The 22,407-nt window shown below is 40.5% G+C and overlaps 1 protein-coding gene across 1 annotated transcript in view; it reads right to left on the minus strand.

Annotated features, from left to right (window-relative positions):
* Positions 1-1,291: 1,291 nt before the first annotated feature.
* The window catches only part of FLT4 (fms related receptor tyrosine kinase 4), a 115,095-nt gene continuing 93,979 nt past the window's right edge, over positions 1,292-22,407 (minus strand). Inside the window, exons 23-30 of the mRNA XM_081316397.1 lie at positions 21,751-21,873; positions 20,466-20,577; positions 19,555-19,654; positions 19,196-19,301; positions 14,166-14,305; positions 12,963-13,083; positions 5,556-5,641; positions 1,292-1,628 (exon numbers count right to left, since the gene is read on the minus strand). Coding sequence (XP_081172523.1) covers positions 1,409-1,628; positions 5,556-5,641; positions 12,963-13,083; positions 14,166-14,305; positions 19,196-19,301; positions 19,555-19,654; positions 20,466-20,577; positions 21,751-21,873 — 1,008 coding nt within the window. The 3' untranslated portion in view covers positions 1,292-1,408. The remainder of the gene's footprint in view (positions 1,629-5,555; positions 5,642-12,962; positions 13,084-14,165; positions 14,306-19,195; positions 19,302-19,554; positions 19,655-20,465; positions 20,578-21,750; positions 21,874-22,407) is intronic.

Below are 22,407 nucleotides of genomic sequence, written 5' to 3' on the forward strand. Positions count from 1 at the left end.
TTTGATAGCAGGCAAGCACCTGCATATGCTCAGATATTCCCAAATTCTAGTATCAGAATAAATAATGCAAATTAGACAAATCTACATAAATTAATGTTTGAAATATTTATTCTGAGTGTAAAATTTGGATTTTTCTGTCAGGAATAGGACATATTATTTTGGAAAGCATACATAAATGAACAGAAATAGGAAAGAAAACCTACAAATGACAAAGGAGGAGAGAATTACAAGTTCATAAGATTCCTGCTGAGTGCTGCCATATTTTTCCCTATTATCTTAACAAAGAACTATATCTCTTGTTCTTAAGTAATATATAGATTTTACAAGGACAATACCAACTTTTCGGTAGGATCATAGATTATATTAATTTTCTGATCCCTTAACAGAAGTTACAATTAAAGAAAGCAAAAGCATCAAACCCAGAAAGGTAGATGTTTAGATGACAAAGATCCAGTACAGAATACTTTAAAAGATTCAGATTTGGACACATAAATGGATTGTGAATTTTAAAAATTTCATTCTCTATTTTTAGATATATATCGGTTATGCAATTTCTGTTTCTCAGTGAAAGTTGTATAACTCACATCAGGCCTCAAATGTTATGTAAACTCAGACAATTGTATTTTATTCAATAAATAATGTTAAACAAACTATAGTTTCTTGCAGCATGTGAAACTAATGAATGAAAATAAAATTCCCTTAAATTACCAAATTTCCTAACACACATACATAAATGAAATATTTCCCTTTGGCATTGTAGAAGTTTCCACATGTCTAAAACAGGGAAAGTATGGAAAATATTCAAGCTGGGGGACTACCTTGGTGTCTAATATAAATGAAATAAGTCTATGGAAGACTTAAATATAGTTACACCTTGAGTTGTTTATAGGAATGTCTATATCAAGTGAAGGATTATCCAAATTTGGGAATGTTGCTGCTTCACCATTGCCTACATTAATTTAATGGTTCTTTATTCCACCTCTCCTAATAGAGGGAAAAACAAGAGCAGAAACAAACAAAACTGCATATCAGGAAAAATGCTCAGCTGAGACACATCTATTTTTATCTGACCTGAAATAAAGCTCATTATGGCAAACTATTTCAATGGAGGCTGAATACTGAGCAGTGATTGAAGCTCTCAAAACAGATCCCACAGAACTGCATCTGAGATCTCTTCCTTAAAAGATCATCGGAGCAAGGATTTTCATTCATGTCAAAGGCAAGACTAGTGTTTAGTATGAAAGGCACAGCATCCATCCATCCAAGGAGTTCTCCATCTGTTCCACAGGAATCACCCTTGTGGTTTCTTCTAGGACAAAAATATGTATTCTTCACTGAAGGGTATACTGGTACAGAAAGAGAAGAAGTTGTGTCTCTCAGCAAGGTGTGTCCATGACTGTCTTCCCCTTTAGCATTGGTCTGAAAAGAATGAAGCATGAAGGAGGGAGGGACTGGTGCCTTCAGCTGGTGGAGTGCAGCTGCCTTCCTCAGACTGTTCCGATAGTTCCCCGTATTCACTATTATAAAAAGTCTGACCCCGGAGCTCTGATTGATACAATGGCCGACCTCTGCCCCTTGGTTTGGATTGATCCACTGTTGGGTCTGCGCTTTGATTGGATCCTTTACTACTGTTGGAGAAAAAAGGCCAGGAAATCAGTTCCAACAAAGACATATTCTAACGTAAGCTTTCTCAAAAAGCTTCTGAGCAACAGAAAGGTCAAAACAAGAACAAACCATTTTGCAGACCGGTTGGTCTGGAAGATGTCTAAATTTAGGTAAGAAAAAGAAGGAGGTTACAAAGTACAAAGGTTATAAAGATCTTTCCAAAGCCATGCCGTAACAAGCCGTAACTGGAATATTTTTCCAGTTACATCCATGTCAGCTACAGCCTTAAGCAATATTCTGACAGCTTTTATGACTACCTTTTCATCATTTTTTTGGAGCATAACATTTATAGCATTTGTTTAAGTTCCACTCTTCAACAAATCAAAATCATTTCCATAAACATGCCATAACTTTTATCTCTAACTCCATGTATCCTGCTAGGTCTTCTTGTTTAGCCTTTTTTATTCACGATTCTTTCCATCAAAATTACTCTGCATTTTCTCTCTTTCTTTTTACTACATCTGTGCAATAATCTTTCCATGTTATGTATACCTTTCAACCTTATTTTTTTTGTAGCACTAATTCTTTTATATGCATGCTTTTTTAACTGCAACCTGTTTCACCAAATGGCCTTCTGCACCCTTCCCATTATCATAACTCCATGCACTTCTGTGGCATTCTGTAACTTTTCATGATTTTATTTTATGGTTTATGATTTTATTACTGGTTTTATTGTTAGCCACCCAAAGTTATGTTGAGGATGGACAGCCATACAAATCTTTTAAATGGAAAAAAAAATCTATTCCGGGAAGCTTCCACATCCATGGTCCTTACATCCACTATTCACTGTTGGGAGATTAATGCAGTTTCTGGTATTTTGATATAAGACTCAATTTACTTTCTACTTGTTTAATTTTACTCCTTTTCCCAAGAGCCATTCTTGACATTCCAAAAAAAAAAAAGCCTATCTACATTCTTACCAGCTCTTATCAGCCTGGTATCATTCACTAATTCTCTCACATTTTCATCATAAACTTATTTTGTAAATAAATCAAAACCTTAGATTTATATTCATTATCTTGCCATGTCTACGTATGAATAGACTTATGCTTAAGTCACACATTCCAAACAGACTTTTTTCCTAAGCACATACTCATCAAAGAATCACTATTCTCTTCATAAATGGCCCATTTTTTCTGTATCACAATAAATACTGTCTAAACAATTTTAGTAATGTATCACCACTTCTTAAAATAAAATCAATGATCTCTTCTTCCCATATCCCATCTCTTATCTATAAATACATCCCTAAAGCCTCATCATTTCAGTCCTGATCAGCAAAAATTCATTAAGTTGGTTGGTAATGAAAAATTGTGTACTTTTACTATGATCAAATAAACTAACATTATATTGCTTTGTTTTAGTTTTAACAATTTTGATCTTTAATCCCTTCAAATATCCTAGAATTTGATTTCTTTCCTTTTTTTCCCTTTGTCCCTTCTTACAAAATTCTTTAAAGCATTAACAATTATTATAAATCCAATATAAGGAAATTATCAAGGTCACTCTTGGTTTGTTATTAGTGTATCCCTTTTACTGTAAGTATTAAGATATCAGCCGGTGTAGTTTATATGTTCAGTGTAGCATCTTTTTCCATATCATTTTTAAATCCTATTTTAAATCAGTTTCAATCTTGTCAGGTTAAACTTGTTTCTCCTTCATACCTTCTTTTAAACAGAATATTATTCAAAGCAGACACTCTTAAAATTAACTTTAGATCCATTGTTCAAAAATATCCTTCAAAATATCTAATATTAAAATATTTTGCTTCATTCTCTATCAGTAAGTCAATTTTAATATTAGATATTTTGAGGGATATTTTTGAACAATGGATCCAGAAGTTAATTTTAAGAGTGTCTGCTTCTTCTCCAATTTTTTTAAAATTGTTCTTTTTTTATTACAAAAGTACAGAAGAAAACAGTGGAAAAATAGGAGAGGAAAAAAGGAAGGGAAAAGTGTGGGGCAAAGGGAAAAAAGAAAGAGAAGGCATTGACTTCCGACTCCCTTTGATGCAGTAGAATAAGATAATAACATCAAACCTCAACTTCTTACTTTTACATAATAATATAAACGAGCCATTTCTACAACAACAAATATTTGGAATTAAAAAGAACCGGTCTACTTGTTGGCTTTTCATTCCACTCCTCTCATCGGCTCTGCTTTTAATGGAGCTTTTCAGTTTGCCATTTCCCCCCCAAGAAATCACATCTTATACGTCTTTATCAACTTCATTCTACAGGATAGACTAGTTTATTCAAATACTTCACTATTTTCTTAGTGCCATAAGTATATAATTGCCCTGTACACCGCCCTGAGTCCTTCGGGAGAAGGGCGGTATATAAATCAAATCAAATAAAATCAAATATAAATAAATAAATAAATAAATAAATAAATAAATAAATAAATAAATAAATAAATAAATTTCTTTTCTCCCTCCCTCCCTCCCAACTTACAGTTTTTTTCATATGCCATAGTCATCACCAGATACACCAGTGGTTATTGACTTCCACTATCCACTATGGCTTTGATCCAAACCCAGAACAGGATCATTCCATTTAAAAATCATGCCTTTGCTTGTTGTGTAAATGGCATCGTTTTCTGAGATTAGGGTTTCTTTCTTTGATTCTCATGTTTGTCCACTTCTAGAGCTCTTCTGCTGAAAGCATTAGAACTAACTAGTGGAAAGGAAGTGGGTAAGCGGGAGAAATCAAAAGGATTTTGCACAGCAGTAGGGAATGGCACAAGCAAAGATGCCTAATTTCATTTCTGGTGAAAGAGTTTATGCAAACTCTTGTCAATTTTTAAATATCCCCTCTGAACTGTGTCCTTCAGTCCACAGGCCAGGGAGCTTCTAAGCTCTTCAGTTCATAAATAAGTCAGTGTCTCCATAGTATTCCATCAGTATTAACCCTGATTTCTTGCCCCTGGATAGGTTTTCTGTATTAATAAAGAGCCTGACTGCAGATGCAATAAACAGATCTGATCTTTTGGCCAGGATGAAGTTTTTCTATATTCCTGAGAAAGGAGAGCACTTGGGCTGCAAATATATTCTATTTTGTTATTATTGACTTGGTCAAATTAAACATGTTTAAAATTTATTTCAAAGGAATACTAATTCAATTATTTCTACTGAAAATACTGAGTCCAAAGAATATCTATATGCAGATAATGTAAATATGTGTGCGTGTATATGTGTATGCGTGTATAAAATTCTTTCTCCACACACACACGTATTCTGACTATATGTGCTTTGTAGAACAAGATCACGACTAGAAACAAAACTCTAATATACCCTAATATAAATAAAATCAACCGTCTCTAATCAAAACAATTCTAGTTTTCAAGGGCAGTGTAAAAGAATGGCGCCTTGGCAGATTACAAGCAGTTCAGAATATGAAAGATTGTTCCACAGGATGGGAACTACCTTGAGAAAGCTCTGCCTTGTGCTCTCACACCCAAGGATTTCAGTGCAGTAGTCATAGCTACTATCTAATCGGTTTGTTACATACACACAACCACACTGCACAAAGTACAGCAAAGGTGCTACTACCCAGGAAAAGTTCAACCTTTTCCCTGCGGTTTTATCCTGAGCACTGAAAACATGTCCCGTGTCCCCAGGAATAGCAGTGCCATCTGTGTTGCCTTTAAGCAGTATTCACGATGACTTCGTTTTCTTTGCAGAATTCAAATACCATAGCTCTTTTCAAAAACTGTTCCATTCAATCACAAGTTTGCTTTAAGTGCGCCTTTAGCAATGCTGCCACAAGCACCAGTTTTCAGGAGGACATATATTTTGGGTCTCTTAGTCCACTGGCAGAAAGCATCATCGAGCATTTTGGATTACCGAGAAGAGAGAGAAAATCAATTGGGAGAGCAAGATAATGAAGTACCTGAATGCACCTTCTTTTCTGTGTCTGTTTTCTATCCTTTCAAACTCCTCTGACGCCAAAACCATCCCACTGTCTGTCTGATTATCCTGCAAGAAGTAAAAGCAATTGTTAAATGCATACACAACATACAGTATGCAATTATCTGTTTCTTTTTGCACTTTTGCACATCTGCTAATGCAGTTCTCTCTCTCTCTCTCTCTCTCTCTCTCTCTCTTTTTAAAAAAAAACATATTAGGGAAATGTTATACACTGGGAAAATCATTCCCAATATATAACTTATCATATTTGTGCATATGCAAATGACACAGATTTCAATGCAGACTTTATAGAGAAATAAGATGGAATAATTTTGTTCTTAAAAACAATCAGAAAAAGTGCACAGAGTCTCCCAAATCTAGGGAAAAAACCATTTATCCCTAGAGATGCCCACATTGGTCTCTGTATATGTTTCCAAACTGCAGAAATGGCAAAGTGACTGGCTATAACTTGGTGGAACAATTGCTGATGGACATTGATGAATACTTGAGAAGAGCACATGATAAAAATTATACTGTAAATTTGTGATGCATGTACCATCATTTTTTCATCATTGTGGATTGTATCACACACTTAATGCTGATGAACAGGAGCAGAAGCTTAATTCTTCCATTATCTGTAATGTTGTGGGTCCGACGCAAGGAAGAGACGCCAGCCGGAGTACGTGTTCAGCTCTTTATTGGGGGGTGGGTAGCGTACTGGAGAATGAGGGTTACCTGGCCTCCTTAAATACCTAGCCAGGTAGGCGGACAGCCAATGGGGTTGGCCCTAGGTTTCCCGCCGAAACTAGGTTTCCCGCCAAAACCGTTCAGGCCAACGCCCCCTGGTGGCTGTTGCTATGCAGGTGCCTGCATACATAACACCCCTCCCCCCTTAGAGAAGAACCACATAACAACTATAGAACAATATTACAACTTGTTACATAACTATATACACTGTGTGTTAATACAATGCAACTGTGGGGTGGTCACTTGCACACATAGTCCGCTAGGTATGCCGGTGCCCTGTGGGGTCTGGTGGACCGTCTGGGTGTGGCTTGGCCCTGGACTTGGGTAGCGGGCTCGCGATGCCCTTGTGCTGGGTTGAGCAGCGTTGGTTGTAGGAGGCCATCCTCCTCTAGTTCTGGTTCTGAGTCATTTTCGGTTGGGCTGACCTGCCCTGGGGGGTGGACCTCCCCTGGGGTGTGGCAGTCCTGTTCACCGTGGTTGGTGTACTCATGGACCCTTCCTCTGAGCTGGTCAATATGTCTCCTTATGTGTCGATCCCCCTCCACCCCCACGATGTAGGAGAGAGGCCCAGTTTTCTCAACCACAGTCCCCGGAATCCATGGATGCCCTGGCCCGTAGTTCCTTGCCCAAACCAGGTCCCCCACGTTGAGAACCCTGTGTGATGATGCTGATGCTGAGGACCTCTTCGTCTCTGCTGTCACACGGTCGGGGTGCAAACGGTCAAGCTTGGTGATGAGGCGCCGTCCCCACCGTAGTTCTGCTGGGCTCTTTCCAGTGGCAACGCATGGTGTAGTGTGTTGGGCAAGCAGGAATTTCGCCAGTCTGTGGTGCCAGTCCCCGCTAATGATGCGCCGGAGTGCGTCCTTGGTCGCCCTTACCATCCGTTCAGTTTGCCCGTTAGTCGATGGGTGGAAGGGCGCGGAGGTGGCGTGCCTAATCCAATTCGCCTTCAAGAACGCCTGGAAATCAGTAGCGGTAAACTGAGGCCCGTTATCAGACACAATTACGTCGGGGAGACCGTGTGTGGCAAAGAGGGCTCTGAGCACCTGGATTGTCCTTGCTGAGGTCACGTTGGGGACAGGGACTACCTCCAACCACTTAGAGTGGCTATCCACTACCACTAAGAACAGTTGGCCCTGGAACGGCCCCGCATAGTCGATGTGAATGCGGGACCAGGGTGTGTGTGTGGCTTCCCACCTGTGCACTGGGGTGTGAGGCATCTCTGGCCTGGGTCTCTGGCATGTATAACAGGCCTTGACCCAATCCTCAATGTCCTTGTCCAGCCCTGGCCACCAGAGGTAGCTTCTGGCCAGTGCCTTCATCCTAACCACCCCCGGATGTCCCTCATGTAAGGATTCCAATACCCTGCCCCGGACTGCGGTGGGAATGATGACCCTGCTTCCCCAAAGGAGGCAACCCTGGTACGTGGAGAGCTCGTGTCGCCTGGTGAAATAGGCCTGGAACTCAGGCCCTGGAGACTTGTCCTGCCACCCAGTGCAAACCCATGAGTGTACCCTGCTCATGATGTTGTCAGCAGCTGTGCTGGTTGCAATGTCCTTAACATGTACTGGGCATTTTGATAGTTCCTGCAGGGCTAGGATTTGTGTTGCTGGTGCCGGGTCTGGTTCAGTGGTGTCTATGGGTAGCCTACTTAGGCCGTCTGCGTGGCCCATCTCCTTCCCTGGCTTGTGCACCAGCTTGCAATTGTAAGCTGCAAGGAAGATGGACCACCGGAGCATTCTGGGAAACAGTATTTGGGGGGTCTGCTTGTCCGTTGTGAATAGGCCTAGCAGGGGCTTGTGGTCTGTGTAGACAGTGAACTCCCTGCCGTACAGATAATCGTGGAACTTCTTGATTCCGGCCACGATTGCCAGGGCTTCCCTATCAATTTGGGCGTAGTTCCTCTCTGCTCCAGACAGCGTCCTGGAATAGTAGGCTATGGGGATTTGAGCCCCATTAGGCTCGAGGTGACTTAGTACTGCGCCCACACCATAAGGGGATGCATCACACGCGATGCATATGGGCTTTGTTTCGATGAAGTGGGTTACTGTGGACTTATCCGACAGTAGTGCTTTTAAGGCTCTGAAACTTTGGTCGTGGGCGGAAGTCCAGACCCATGCTGCCTGCTTTTCCAGTAACCTGTGAAGTGGCTCTGCAATGGCTGCCTTGTGTGGAAGGAATGTGTGATAGAAGTTAAGCAGGCCCAGGAATGCCTGTAGCTCTGCCTTGTTCTTGGGTGTGGGTGCCAGTTTGATTGCCCTCACTTTGGACTCTGTGGGGTGGATTCCCTTGGCATCTACCCTGAATCCCAGAAATTCCATGGATTGGACCCCTATGCTGCACTTCTCCCTCTTCAATTTGAGCCCAGCAGTGCGCAGCCTGGATAGGACCTCCCTCAGCCTACCTGCCAGTTCGTCCGTTGATGCTCCTGCGATCAGGACGTCATCAAAATAAGGACAAACCCCCGGAATGCCCCTGAGCGTCTTCTCCATGATCTCCTGGAAGATGCCAGGAGCTACGCTGATCCCAAACTGCAGCCTGTTCACCCTGAACGCTCCCCTGTGAGTCACTATCGTCTGGGCATCAGCTGTTGCCCGGGTGACCGTGAGTTGCTGGTACCCCTGCGCAAGATTGAGCCTTGCAAAGATGGCGCCGCCTTGGAGGGAAGCGAGAACGTGGCTGACCGTGGGGACCGGGTAAGCGTGCGGGTTTAGGGCGCGGTTCACCGAGCACTTGTAGTCGGCGCAGATCCTCGCCTCCCTGTTGGGTTTGAGTGGGGTGACTATCGGGGTCTCCCATTCCCCCATCTACGGGCTCTAAGATTCCCTGGGCCACCAGCTTATCCAGTTCACACTCGATCTTGTGCTTGAGCGCGAAGGGAACTCGCCGCGGCCTGACCCTAACGGGGGGAACGTTCGGGTTTAGTTTGAATGAGATGGGGGGCCCTGTGTACCTGCCCAGCGTTCCATCGAAGACGTCTGCGAACTCTTTGCAGACGGCCTCGATGGATTCTCCCTGGATCTGGTGGATCCTGGAGACAACGATTCCCAGGGCCTCAAACCAGTCTAGGCCGACTAGGCTGGCTCTCCGGCCCTCTACCACTACAACCACCAGGTGCTCTTCACGACTCTTAAACCCCACGGAAACGGTGGCCTCCCCCTTTACCTTGACCGGCGAGTTCTGGAAGTCGGTCAGGGCTAAATTTGTACACCGTAATTTAATCCGCTGCTTGCTCCGGCCATTAATGTAGTTAAGGGTCTCGTCCGAAATGATGGAGACCGCGGATCCGGAGTCAAGCTCCATGCTGCAAGGAATGCCTTGCAAGCGGATTGTTAGTCTAATTTTGGGTTTGAGCAGCCGGTGGCTACCCGTGTGGTGGATGGCCAGCCAGCTCTCAACGTAGCCAATTCGCGTTTTGGTCGGGGCCCCAGTACCTTCGAACGGCGATTCCTCCGGTTGCAGCTCGTGGATCTCCTCTCGGGGGCGGCGGCTACGACAGACCGCGGCTATGTGGCCTGTTTTCTTGCAGGCCCGACACGTGGCCGACCGGAACTTGCAGAGGCTGCGCACATGGGTTCCGCCGCACCCTGCGCACTTCTGCAAGTTGGTTGCGTTGCTAGGGGGCCTGGGCTTTTCCGGGCGTCCGCCTCGATGGTTGGGGGTCGACTTCCGCTGGAGGAGGTCGATGCTCTGTTCACCCTCGGCTGAGGCGACCTGCTGGTGGATGCTGGCTGCCTGGCTGCTGGGTTTGGCTTCCTGGACCACCTGGACGGCCCCGCAGGCCGCCTCGTGGGCCAGGATGGCGTCCTGGGCTTCCTGGAGCGAAACCTCCTCCTTCTCGAACAGGCGCTCCTGCAGCCTTGTGTCCCGTAGGCCGCAAACCAGCCTGTCTCGTAGCCGCTCCTACAAGTTCGAGAACCTGCAGGCGACGGCGGCTTCTCGTAAGGCGGTGATGAAGTTGGCCCCGGACTCGTCGGGACGCTGGTCCCTCTTCTCGAACTGGGATCGCGCAGCCAACTTGGACCGGCAGGGCCGGAAATTGGCATTCAGCTTAGCGACGAGGTCCTGGTACGAGACGGTATTGATGGCCTCTGGGGCGAACAGGTTAGCGGCGACCTCGAGGAGTGCAGGTCCGCCTAGGCAGAGCAGGGCTGCCGCTTTTGAGCCGTCTTCCGAGATTTGGTTAAACCTCATGTACAGCTCGACGTGCAACAGGTACCGGGCCCATTTCTCCGGATGGCGGGTGTCGAACTCGCAGGGTTGCCCAGCTCGTGCCATCATCCCGTCGGTCGTTGTGGCATGTGGTTCCGTTGCTCGCGTGGCGGCCTGGGCCGGTGTCTTGCGGTGGCCGGTTGCGGTGGCTGGCGGTCGCGTTGGGGAGGAAGGGAAAGATTCCTCTTTTCCTTCAGCGTGCGGTGCGTTCCCCTAGTGATTTCAGCTCTTCTGTCGGCAGCATCCCACCTTCGTCGCCACTGTAATGTTGTGGGTCCGACGCAAGGAAGAGACGCCAGCCGGAGTACGTGTTCAGCTCTTTATTGGGGGGGTAGCGTACTGGAGAATGAGGGTTACCTGGCCTCCTTAAATACCTAGCCAGGTAGGCAGACAGCCAATGGGGTTGGCCCTAGGTTTCCCGCCGAAACTAGGTTTCCCGCCAAAACCGTTCAGGCCAACGCCCCCTGGTGGCTGTTGCTATGCAGGTGCCTGCATACATAATATTATCTATTGATATTTCCTCCAAATTTATTTTTTGTAAGTATTCTATGAAAGGTGGCAACACATTACAGGACAGAAATTATAGGCACTGGAAGGAACAAGTACCTTTCATAGCTGTGATTCTACCTTATGAAAATGCCCTATCATTCCTCTATTCACATTGTCTTGGCTAAGCCTTTCAGGGGGAAAAAAATGTGAACCTTCCCAGGGTTTTTAATTCTCTGTCTAAAAGGAACCATTTTTTGCAGCTTTGGGATTACAAATCGGTGAGAAAACTCATTGTCTGAGGGTTTCTTGCAAGTAGGTGAATACACATGCACACATGCACATGTGCACGCACACACACACATTAATATTTAGATATATCCCTGCATATGCATTGTCACTGACAGACAAGACACATCCAAACATTTTGCAATTTCCACCACTCCCAAAGCACTTAAGATAATTTTGTGGTGCCAGAGGAGCATGTGTAGAATGGAAATGGTGAAGATGGACTCTTGTGCATCATCCTCTGCATGTAGATTATTCTCCCAACCAAATAGCTGTCAAGTGTGCCAGGAAACTGGCATATCAGTTTGGTCTAGAGCAGAGGTCCACAAGTTATAAAAGGGCCATCATTCCCCACTCTTGGTCTAGAGGTTAAGGCAACAGGCTAGAAAATGATAGACCATGATTTCAACTCCCTCTTTAGCCATGAAAATTGGCTGGATGACTTTGGCCCAGCCCAACCCATCTCACAGGATTGTTGTAGCATGGAAAACAGGAAGAGGAGGAGGGTGTGTTGAATATGTTTGCTTCTTGAATTATTTGTAAAAACAGTAAATACAGAACACAAGCAAAAGAACAAACAAATGGAGCAAAAGAACAAACAAATGGAGAAGAGTTATATATGTTTCCATCCCCATTTTCAATTGTGCTGTCTACTGAGGGAAGAGTCTACTGGGATAATGTTACCATGATACTCATAAACCAGAAAGGCATCCTGGAAGATGTGGGTCCTGAAGTTATTATTTCATCAGCACTGAAATCATATATTCCACGCTTTCTGGCCAAAAGTTAACTTTTTTTAATCCCCAAAGTGCAATTGTGTCTAGTTGAATATAATGGGCCTGGTTAATGCATCTCTTCTTTATTTAGAAAGCGTCTTGGCTACCCAGACAAGCTAGTTGCAATTTATTTGAATATTGCCTTATGGCAGAAAATGAAACGTGCGCATATATCATTTGAATAAATCTTTAGACTGTTGTACAAATATCTGTCACAGCAGATGGCAGCACCTAACTGATCTTGACTGATTTAGAGAAAGCTAAGCAGAGTCTGATCTTGGTTGTATTAGGATGGGATATCCCAGGAGTAAATTGGGAAGTCAAGGCCAGGAAGAATGCAATAGCAAGCTAATTTATTTATTGATTTGATTTGTATAGCTGCCCATTTCATATATGTGACTACATAAAATAGATAAATAAAATTCATAATGTAAAATTAAAACATATAGCAACTGAGCTTCATAAAATAATTGTCAACAAATCTAGGAAACGGGGATCTATCACAATTCAGTATTTAGGACCTTGTGAAAGTCCAACATGGTGGTGGTGGAGTAACATAATCTCAGGTGTAATGAGGTATCACAGGGCAGGCACCGTGGCAGAAAAGGACATCCTCTTAAGCACTACCAACTGACATTCCATTGTTGATGGCACCTGGAGCATGCCTCTTCTATTGGACCAGATGGGACGGGTAGAAACAGTTGGGGAAGAGATGGTTCCATAAGTAGCTGAGTCTAAAGCCAGCAAGGGTATTGTTGAATATTTCTATGTAGTCAAAAGGAGTCACTCAATTTGAAGACATCTTTACTTTTGCAGAAAAATAAGTACAAAGTAAATGGCTTTTGCATTTCTTTTTCTTACTTTTAAAAGTATCTACTCACCGGATGTGCTTTATACATAGTTTGTGTCATAGGAAATTCTTCAAAAGTCTTTAATCTGGATGGACATCTTATTTGATTCCCGCCAGTCAAACAGCCAGGGAAAGACACACAATTATAATATCTAGGAGAGGAAAATCAGAAAAGATATAGAGTTCAGCTATGGTAGCCTTCATTTTATGTTCTTCCTTTGAATCAAACGCTTAATTACAGATACTAACTCTGCAGCAAATTATCAGCTTGGGCTGAAGGAATTCTTTCTCCAGGTTGCAAGATGTACCTGTACACCACATAATTATGTTTGCGGCAATCCCCTTTTTATGAAGTATACAACCTTAATGTGCTTAGGATCAAGAAAGGAAGATCAGCATGGAAGAATCAGTGTTTAAACTTCCCAGCTTACCAGGAGAAGAGGAAAACATTTTGAGCAGAAAAATGAATGGCAGAGAAGTTTTAAAACCTCCCTCCTCTCCTAGCTACTCCTCCAAGGCTGCTTTTCATTTTAAAATATAGGAATATATGAATTAGTATTCCAACTCGTATTATTTGTCCATCTAATACTGAATTATCTATATGTAATTGTATAGATAAATGATATTTCAGTCAATTGATATCTAATATTGGATAGAGATACCAAGGATTTTATGTCATACTTTTGGCATGCAAAGGATTATTTTACTTGTCATGATCCCCTTCCTTATATTAGGACACTTTCATACATCTTTTCAGCACCTCAGGTGTCTCTTGTTGATCTTCTAACAAACGACATAGAAAATTAATTTCTTGGCACTGGGAACATATAATCCTTTGACTGGAAATAGTGAATTTCTTTTTCTGGTAATGATTCTTGTCACTTTGTACTTTCAGTTGGCAATTTCCTTCTTAGTGCTTGAGGTAGCCATCTTTACTAATACAGGGAAAATATTCAGTGTCCCACAGGAAGTAAGACATGATAACTGTTGACTTGCTACAAAAGCACCCCTCTGCATATACATAACCCAAGTAACTGTGGGGTGTATTTTAAATAAACAAAATTAAAAAGTCTCCTTGGAAATGTTTTAGATGTGATTGGTAGTATCGAGGAAAGTTTTAATGCTATGAGAAAGACACACAATCCTTCTAAAATCTTTGTTCAAATGTTGGCTGACTTCTGGCTATTTCTGATTTCCTGTCATTTTTTTCAAAAACCAGTACCAATTTACTTACCTTGCTGCTACATTGTGACAGTGTATCTTCATGTCAAATTCTTCTTCATCAGAATTCTGCTGGATGGAGGAAGCCACCTGGGAGAAGCCATCATCTTCAGAACTCTGAGAGTCATTTAATGGGATATAATCTTTCCCCTCCTAACAGAATCCAGATAAATGTTTATGAGCAATGAGGATAGAAGATTTTACAAACAGGAAGCACAATAATGGATATAAATACAATTTCAGTATCCTCTTAGTATCTTTAATAAGACGTAATTGAAGAACTTCTGAAGAAGAAAAGAGTTGCTTATGCTTCTGTGAAATATAACAGACAGAAGAATTTTCTGAGGAAAGTAATTTAAACAATAATTTATCTCATAAAAATGATATATAGCCTTTAAAATTTAACTATTTGTATAATTTGGTATCAATTCCTTGGAATTTCATTTCTGGGAGGGGCCATAATATAAAATACCTAAAAAAGCAAGACTAGAATATATAATGTATATCAATTTCTAGTTTTAAGCTTCGTAACATTTGAAACTAAGGCATTCCATCCCAACCTTGTATTAACTGCTGATGGAACAACTAAAATTTGTTGATAATGATCTTAGTTGACAGATTGAAAATAATTTTGCAAGAATTTATTCATGAGGACCAATGTGGTTGGTCTGGATATTTTGGAATATTTGGAACAAGATACCAAAAACACGCTGCACTGATCTTTTTAGATGCAGAGAAGGCTTATGATAATTTGAACTGGGCTTTTTGTTTACTTAATTTTTTAAAAAAATATGAATTTTGGAGAGAATTTTACAAAACGAGTGAAATTGATTTACATTTCCTGGACAGACAGCACAATAATTGTTAATACAGATTTAACCTGCCTTAAGTTGATTTAACCTGTTATTTTTATTTCAGATAGTATCTGTTTTGACAACTGATGTTTCATTTAAACAATGGCAGAAGTACGTATCTAAAATTGTATGGCGGTAGGGAACCCCCCCTCCTAAAATAAGGTATTTCAAGATGGAAAGGAAATAGGAGGATTTCTACCAGATTTAAAATTATAGATTCAAACTGTGCTGCTGAGAAATAGTAGGTATTGAAATTAGAAGCTGAGTTTTGAGTGGTATGGATAACTGTGAAATGACAAAGCTAAGGTTAATGTAGATTTTAAGAATTATTACATTACATGTACCATTTTGAGAAAACGGAATAAATACAAATTTAGGTCGTGCTCCAAAATATCTTTGTAACTCTCAATACAAAAAGCATTTTGTAGTCAAGAAACTATAAAAACATAAATGTTTAACTCACTGTAATACCAGTATTTTAGAATGTTCCCAAGGGGAATGTAAAATAAAATCAAGAGAAGACTTTATAATGAAAAAACATATTTGTCAATAGTTTTCCTATGTACAGATATCAAAAAGATTTAAAGTGAATAAAAGATCTTATGTTTTTGAACAATGGAAGCTGGAGTTTGAAAAGAAATTAGGTATTAATGAAGAATATGTTATTGCTAAAATGTACAAACTTTTGCCGAAATTTGAGACAGAAGAAGACGTGAAAGTATCTATGATAAAATATTATAATTTTTTTATTATAATATTCAAATGGACCAATGTGAAATATGTGGTTGAAAGGATTAAAATTCACAGTGTGTTTTAGTCTTAAAGAGAATTTGTATAAAATGGGGCATCATTGATTGTTTTCACCAGAGATTTTTTTTTAGAATGTGTAAAGGTACTCAAATTTATCTTGGAAATGTGAGCAACATGCAAGAAAATTTTATTATGTCGTTTGGATATATAAAAAAGCCAAAAAACAAAAAACAAAAAAGATACAAATGCATACACCAATTCAGAAGATTTTAAAGACCAATATACAATTAAAACCAGTGGCTTTTCTTTTGGGACTCATAGAAGACAGCTAGAAAAAAAGACATAGAACTAGGCTGTTATATATGACAACTTCAGTGAGATTATTAGATGCTCAAAAGTAGAAAGCCTTAGTATACCAACAACAAAACAACGGTTGGTGAAGATGATGGAATTTGCAGAGATGGCTAAATCAACTTAATTGATTAAAGCAGGGCTTTTCAACCTTTTCACCCATTGTACCACTTTTAGGATATGGCAACATCCGAGTACCACCAGTCGCCTAGCAAGGTGTCAAAAACTTGATGACCCAAAAAAAAAAGGAAAAAAGTGATGAAGTACAGGTAGTCCTCGACTTACAACAGTTCACTTAGTGACTGTTCAAAGTTACAACAGCACTGAAAAAAGTGCCCCCCAAGCCACAGCTGAGCAAGACATCTGCCTGCCCACACAGCGGCGCTCTTCCTCCTATCCGAGGTTTTCATTGTTGTGAACATTTCTGTTGAGGATTGGCAGCAGGGGTGGAGTGGGGGGTAGGTGGGTTTGGTTTTTATTCCCCCCATCTGCTGGGTGGTTGCAGCAGGTTTTGATCACATGACCCTGGGACACTGTGTCCGTCATAAATATGAATCAGTTGCCAAGCATCTGAATGTAAATCACAAGACCCTGGAGATGCTGCAACATTCCAGCTGATTGGTGCTTCTTCTTGGCTCAGAAGCGCCAGGATCAGCACCGAGGTCCAGCTGGAGCCTGGTGCTGATCCTGGTGCTTCCGCTGAGCCCTGACAGCCCTGCAGCTCCAGCCATCTCTCGCTCAGGCTTGTGCGGTGCTGCCATTGGTTTAGCTCATTCCCCTCCCCCGCTACCACCTTTCTAGGATGGTCGCGTACCACCTGCCAGGTGCCAATGTACCACAGGTGGTACCCGTACCACTGGTTGAAAAGCCCTGGATTAAAGAAAAGATAACATATACATTTATGACTGATTGGAAACCCCTTATAGGTTATTGCATGAAACGGAAAATGTGTACTTATGACTTGTAATTTTGATGATTAGAAAAAAGTTTAGATAATAGAAAAAAGTGAGAGGGTTTTTTTTGTAACCATAGAGTAAGAGATAATTTTGTAATCATACTTGTATTTGCTGCAAAGGAAATCAGAAGCTTCTTTCTATTTCATTTTATCTTTTCTTTCTGCATGTTTGTTTTTCTCTTTTCTTCTTTGTTTTCTTTATTCTTTATTATATTACTTTTTGTTAGCTTTTATTTTCTCTTTAAAACTTTTAATAAAATTTACATAAAATATCATCTATCAGTTGAGAAGGCTGGTAAAATCACAATGAAGAGAGAAAGCATGTAAATTCTTTTGTGATACAAATAAGCCACCCAGTATGATGACATATAGCATCTGGGGTGGGATGGGAAGAATATCAAAAACAGGGTCACAAAATCTGTGACTTGTAAGTCCAGGGGGTTATCACTAGAAAACATACTGCATGATCTGATGCAAATAAATATTGTGAGTACATGAAGAGGGGAGTGGAAAAAAACCCCCTACAAATAGTAGGCAGTCTTTTAAAATCATTTCCAAATCGCAGTATCCATGTAAGTGGCTCAGCCAGAAAGTAAATAGATTAAAATAATAAAACTATAAATTATACAACTGAACCTATTCAGAAAACCTGTCATCCATGGATAGCAATCTGGAATACTGTAACAATATCAAAAATAATACTAATAACTTGGGTGGGTTTATAAAAACGGAAAACTGTCTAGTAGGTTTCAGAGGCTTCAAAATAGCATTACTGTAGTATCATTCAACAGCCTAATGCAATTCTTATCCTCTGTCTGCTTCCAGTTGCACGTTCTGCAGTATATAATAAACAACTATAATCTGAAACTAAATATTGAGTATAGTCAAGATACAGTCAATGCATTTCTGGTCATGATATTCTTGCACACAATTTACTAATACAAGGTCTAATTGTTTTCTGACTTTCTTAGCATGGAAGGAATCAACCTAGTACTACCACGAGTTACTTTTTCACTTTGTGCTTGCCTTCTTTGCACAAATCATTTTAAAATATGTGTATTTTAAATACATATACTGTATATGTATCAATGTAAAATACGTATTTCTACCTGAGGTCTGCCTATGGCAAACAGCAGTCTAGACTGAATAGGATATTTGTGGGATATGATAAGCTGCATTTGTTAAAAGGGCCAGAGCAAAGAAGGTTCTATACCAGAATGGCTGGAGCATAAAGTGGTTTCTTCCAAACTGATGGTTTTGCCTAGTTTGCAGCAATATATTAAACAGTTTTTACTTCTAGCTTTTTTAAATATAAGGACTATGAAAACTTTATGTGTCTGTCCAGTGACATTTAATTGAGAGCTATAACATTGCATTGGAAGGTATGCCACATATTATGTAAAGACAGAGTCGCTTGAACATGGGAGGTTTCTAAATATGATAAAATAAAAATAAAATGTGTGTCATTCTCACAAACTAATAAGCAGCCTACATGCCACACCACACTAGGTACGTATGTTTACTCAGTAATAATAACATCTGCCTGCAAGCAAGAACAGGAAAGACCAAAAAATAGAAAAAGTAATGGAAAATGAAGATGCTGAAAATCTCTGAGACTTTAGAATTCAAGCAGATAGGCACCTGTGACATAACATCCCAGACTTAATTGTTGATAAGAAAGATAAAAAAAAGTCTTGATAGTGGATGGGGCGGTACTTGGAGACTGCAGAATAGAAGGGGGAAAAACTGGAGAAAATTAACAAAATATAAAGACCTGCAAATAGAAACAAAATGATTGTGGCAAAAGAAAACAAACGTAGTGCCAATAGTAATAGGTGCCTTGTGTGCAATCCCAAAACAACTGGAGCACCACTTGAATACCACCAGCACTGATAAAATACCATGAGTCAATTGCAAAAGGCAGAATTACTTAGAACAACTTACAACCTGTAATGACACCTTTGATACCATTAAACATCAACATAGGATCATCCCAGGTCCCTGAGAAGGACTTAATAGATGGAGAAAAATGCCAAATCCATTCTGAACATCTGGCTGACTGTGCGACAAAACCATAATAATAAACTCTTTCCAGATATTGCCTTTGTGTTCTGATAATAATTGGAGACTGACCTGCTGAACATTCTCTTGAAGAAGATCTCCCAGGATCTCAACCAAATCAGAGAACGTTGGCCTTTCTTTGGGATCTCCATACCAACAATTCAGCATTATTCTGTAACTGCAAAGAATCAATTTTTGCATAGGGTTAATCAGGTAGAGACGAAATGGAAAAGCTCTGTAAAGGAAAAACCCAACCATAAGCTGGATGCTATACTTGAGACCAGTTGTGTTACTACAAAAGAGATGTAAGCAGTTAAGACTATAATTCACCTCAGTCTCCCAAACAAGAAGCTCTGAAACCTCCTGCAGATCTATAATTTGTTGATTTAGTATCTTCATTGTTGGCTATATATTGAAGTACTTTGACTCACATTTCTGCAGTAGCATATTCTGGAGCTCTCATCCTGGTGCCATCTTTTAGTCTTTGGCAAAATTCCTCATTGATTTGTACTCCAGGGTAAGGGGAGGCTCCTGATGAGGACGCAGTGGTATAAAGAGAAAGAGGAAGAAAAAAAATATAGATGAATTCTTGCAGCTGTACCTATCTACTGTTTTGATACAATGCAGTACAGTAAAATACAGGCATTTTTTAAATTAGTTCTGTAATGGAACTTATTTCACAATGATCGTTTTGCAGCTACTCAGAAGCCATTAAACAAGCTAAAACATCCTCTATGAAAGGGTCAGAATCACAAGATTTGTTTGCGGTTGTTCAATAACTACTCAAGACATTTTCAAGCCTTAATTTCTAAAATTGGCATTATATGGGAACGTTACAAACATTCTCAGAATTAAAAGTAAAGTGCACTTCAAACTAAGTTTGACTCCTAATGACTTTATGGATTATCCATGTAATTTCCTTGGCAAGAATATTAAAAATGGCTTGTCCCTGTCTTGCACGATGTTTTTTAATTTCAAAATCTAGCTTATAGTGCTGGTACCTCTTGTTGGTCTCTCATCCAAACACTGCTTAGATTTTTGAGATCAGTTAAAATCAGGTTGCCATTTTAATTATAGCCGGACCATTATTAAAACCAGGCTTATTATTTTTGAGATAACAGATCATTGACATATGCAGCATCCAGTCATAAGTTTTGCAATTATGAAACAAGTAGACTGGCAGATGATTTTTGCAATTGATCACTTAACTGTAGGAAATACAGGTGGTGGAACACCCCCCCATCTCCGAAATATGGGGAATCTTGCAGTCTACTTTTAGAATTGTATGCTCATAAAAACCATAGCTAATACCATGAAGAGAGTCCAAATATTTAATACTTACCTAAAGAGAAAATCTCCCACAAGAGGACTCCAAAGGACCAGACGTCACTCTGAGTAGTGTAAACTTTGTCAAAGATGCTTTCTGGAGCCATCCACTTGAGTGGAAGACGGGCCTATAGGACAGCGATATCAAGGTACATTATATATTACAGTGCAAGAGAAACAATATTTTTTTTAAAAAAAACAACAACAGGAAAGTCTCCAGAGATTCTATAATAGTGTTTGAAGATGGACAGAAAATATGATAAATAAGAAATCTTCATTTTCAAATAACAGGAAGTTGCAATCTGGTATAATCTAATCTGCCTAGATACTATAGCTGCATTTGCTGTGAGTTCCAGAACAAGGCAAATTTGGCTCACATTTAAATTCAAACAGTACCGATTACAAAAAAACAAAACAAAACAAAACAAAAAAACAACAACCCAGAAGTATTTCAAGATGGATGTTTAAATGTTATTTACTTGTTCCCTCCAAGCAGTTTTGTAAACTATGGAGTTGCAAGAAAAAAAAGTCATATCTTCTACTTCGTCTTTTTTTTTAAAAAAAAAAGTTGTACCAAGAGGCTTTTATTGATAAATGGAGACCATGCTCGACTCCCAGACTGCATCGAAGCCCTGCTAAAGGCTATGGAGACTATTAGTGGTGGGAAGCAAGTGGCTTCCAGTTGATGTTGACTTCCAATTCACATCAGCCCCAAACTGCTGTGAATTGACAGTGGCCAGGAATTGTGGTATGGCAGCTCAGAAATACCCATGAGGGCTACAGATTCTTCAAAGCAGGCATATTTTCCATCTTGTATACAGAATCAAATATTTAGTTTATATCAAGAAGTTACACTAGATCAGGGGTCTTCAAACTTGGCCATTTATGGCTTGTGGACTTCAACTCCCAGAATTCCTTAGCCAGCATGCCTGGCTGAGGAATTCTGGGAGTTGAAGTCCACAAGTCATAAAAGGGCCACGTTTGAAGACCCCTGCACTAGATAAAACATTTGTCTGCCTCATTCCTTTAGGTATCGTTCTTGGGACAAACATTTCCTCTGCATTGGGATGCCCAAAGGTCATGGTAAAAAAAATAAATCCAACATCCATAGAGGCAATATCTTCATTGGTCTAATTAACTATCTACACAATAGTACTCATTCCACTATAAATTTTGGATTTTTCCCCTCTCGTGTTTGACATACCTATATTGATTTTCATACAATAACACTGAAAGATACTGACTAGCAACTAACTTCTGAAACCAGTTCCTTTTTATCCCAAGTACAATCCAGAACTCACACTGCCCTTCCTGACATAGTCAGGGTCCTTGTAGATATCCCGAGCCAGACCAAAGTCACAAATCTTCACCACATTGTTCTCTGACAATAAGATGTTCCGAGCTGCTAAGTCTCTGTGGATACACTACAGGAAAATGGAGAAGGGAGCAGGGAGAAATCCAAAATAAATTAAATTTTAATACAAAAGGAAAAGGACAGAAAAACTGAAAAAAAAAGAAAAATGTTTAAATCATTTTCAGGCCTCTACTCTCAATGAAGTATACTAGTAAAAGAAGAAGTAATCATTTCCAGAAAGTAGTAAACACCTTATGTTCTCTCTCATTTATTTGCAAAACCATAGATATGACTGTAAGAAAAAAAAGTAAGAAATGCTATTCTGGATCAGATCAAAGGAAATCTGGTCCAGTATCCTGCATCTCAGGGTAGAATGGCAGGTGCTTCCAGAACTGCATAAGCAAACATAAGTAAACCTTGCTCTTAATAGCTTTAGGCCAGGGGTAGGCAACCTCGGCTCTTTTATGACTCATGGACTTCAACTCCCAGAATTCCTGAGCCGCTGGCTCAGGAATTCTGGGAGTTGAAGTCCATGAGTCATAAAAGAGCCGAGGTTGCCTACCCCTGCTTTAGGCCACAGGTCTGCAACCCGCGGCTCCGGAGC

This window comes from Vipera berus, assembly GCF_964194415.1.
Source record: "Vipera berus genome assembly, chromosome: 2".
NCBI classification, from domain to species: Eukaryota; Metazoa; Chordata; class Lepidosauria; order Squamata; family Viperidae; genus Vipera; species Vipera berus.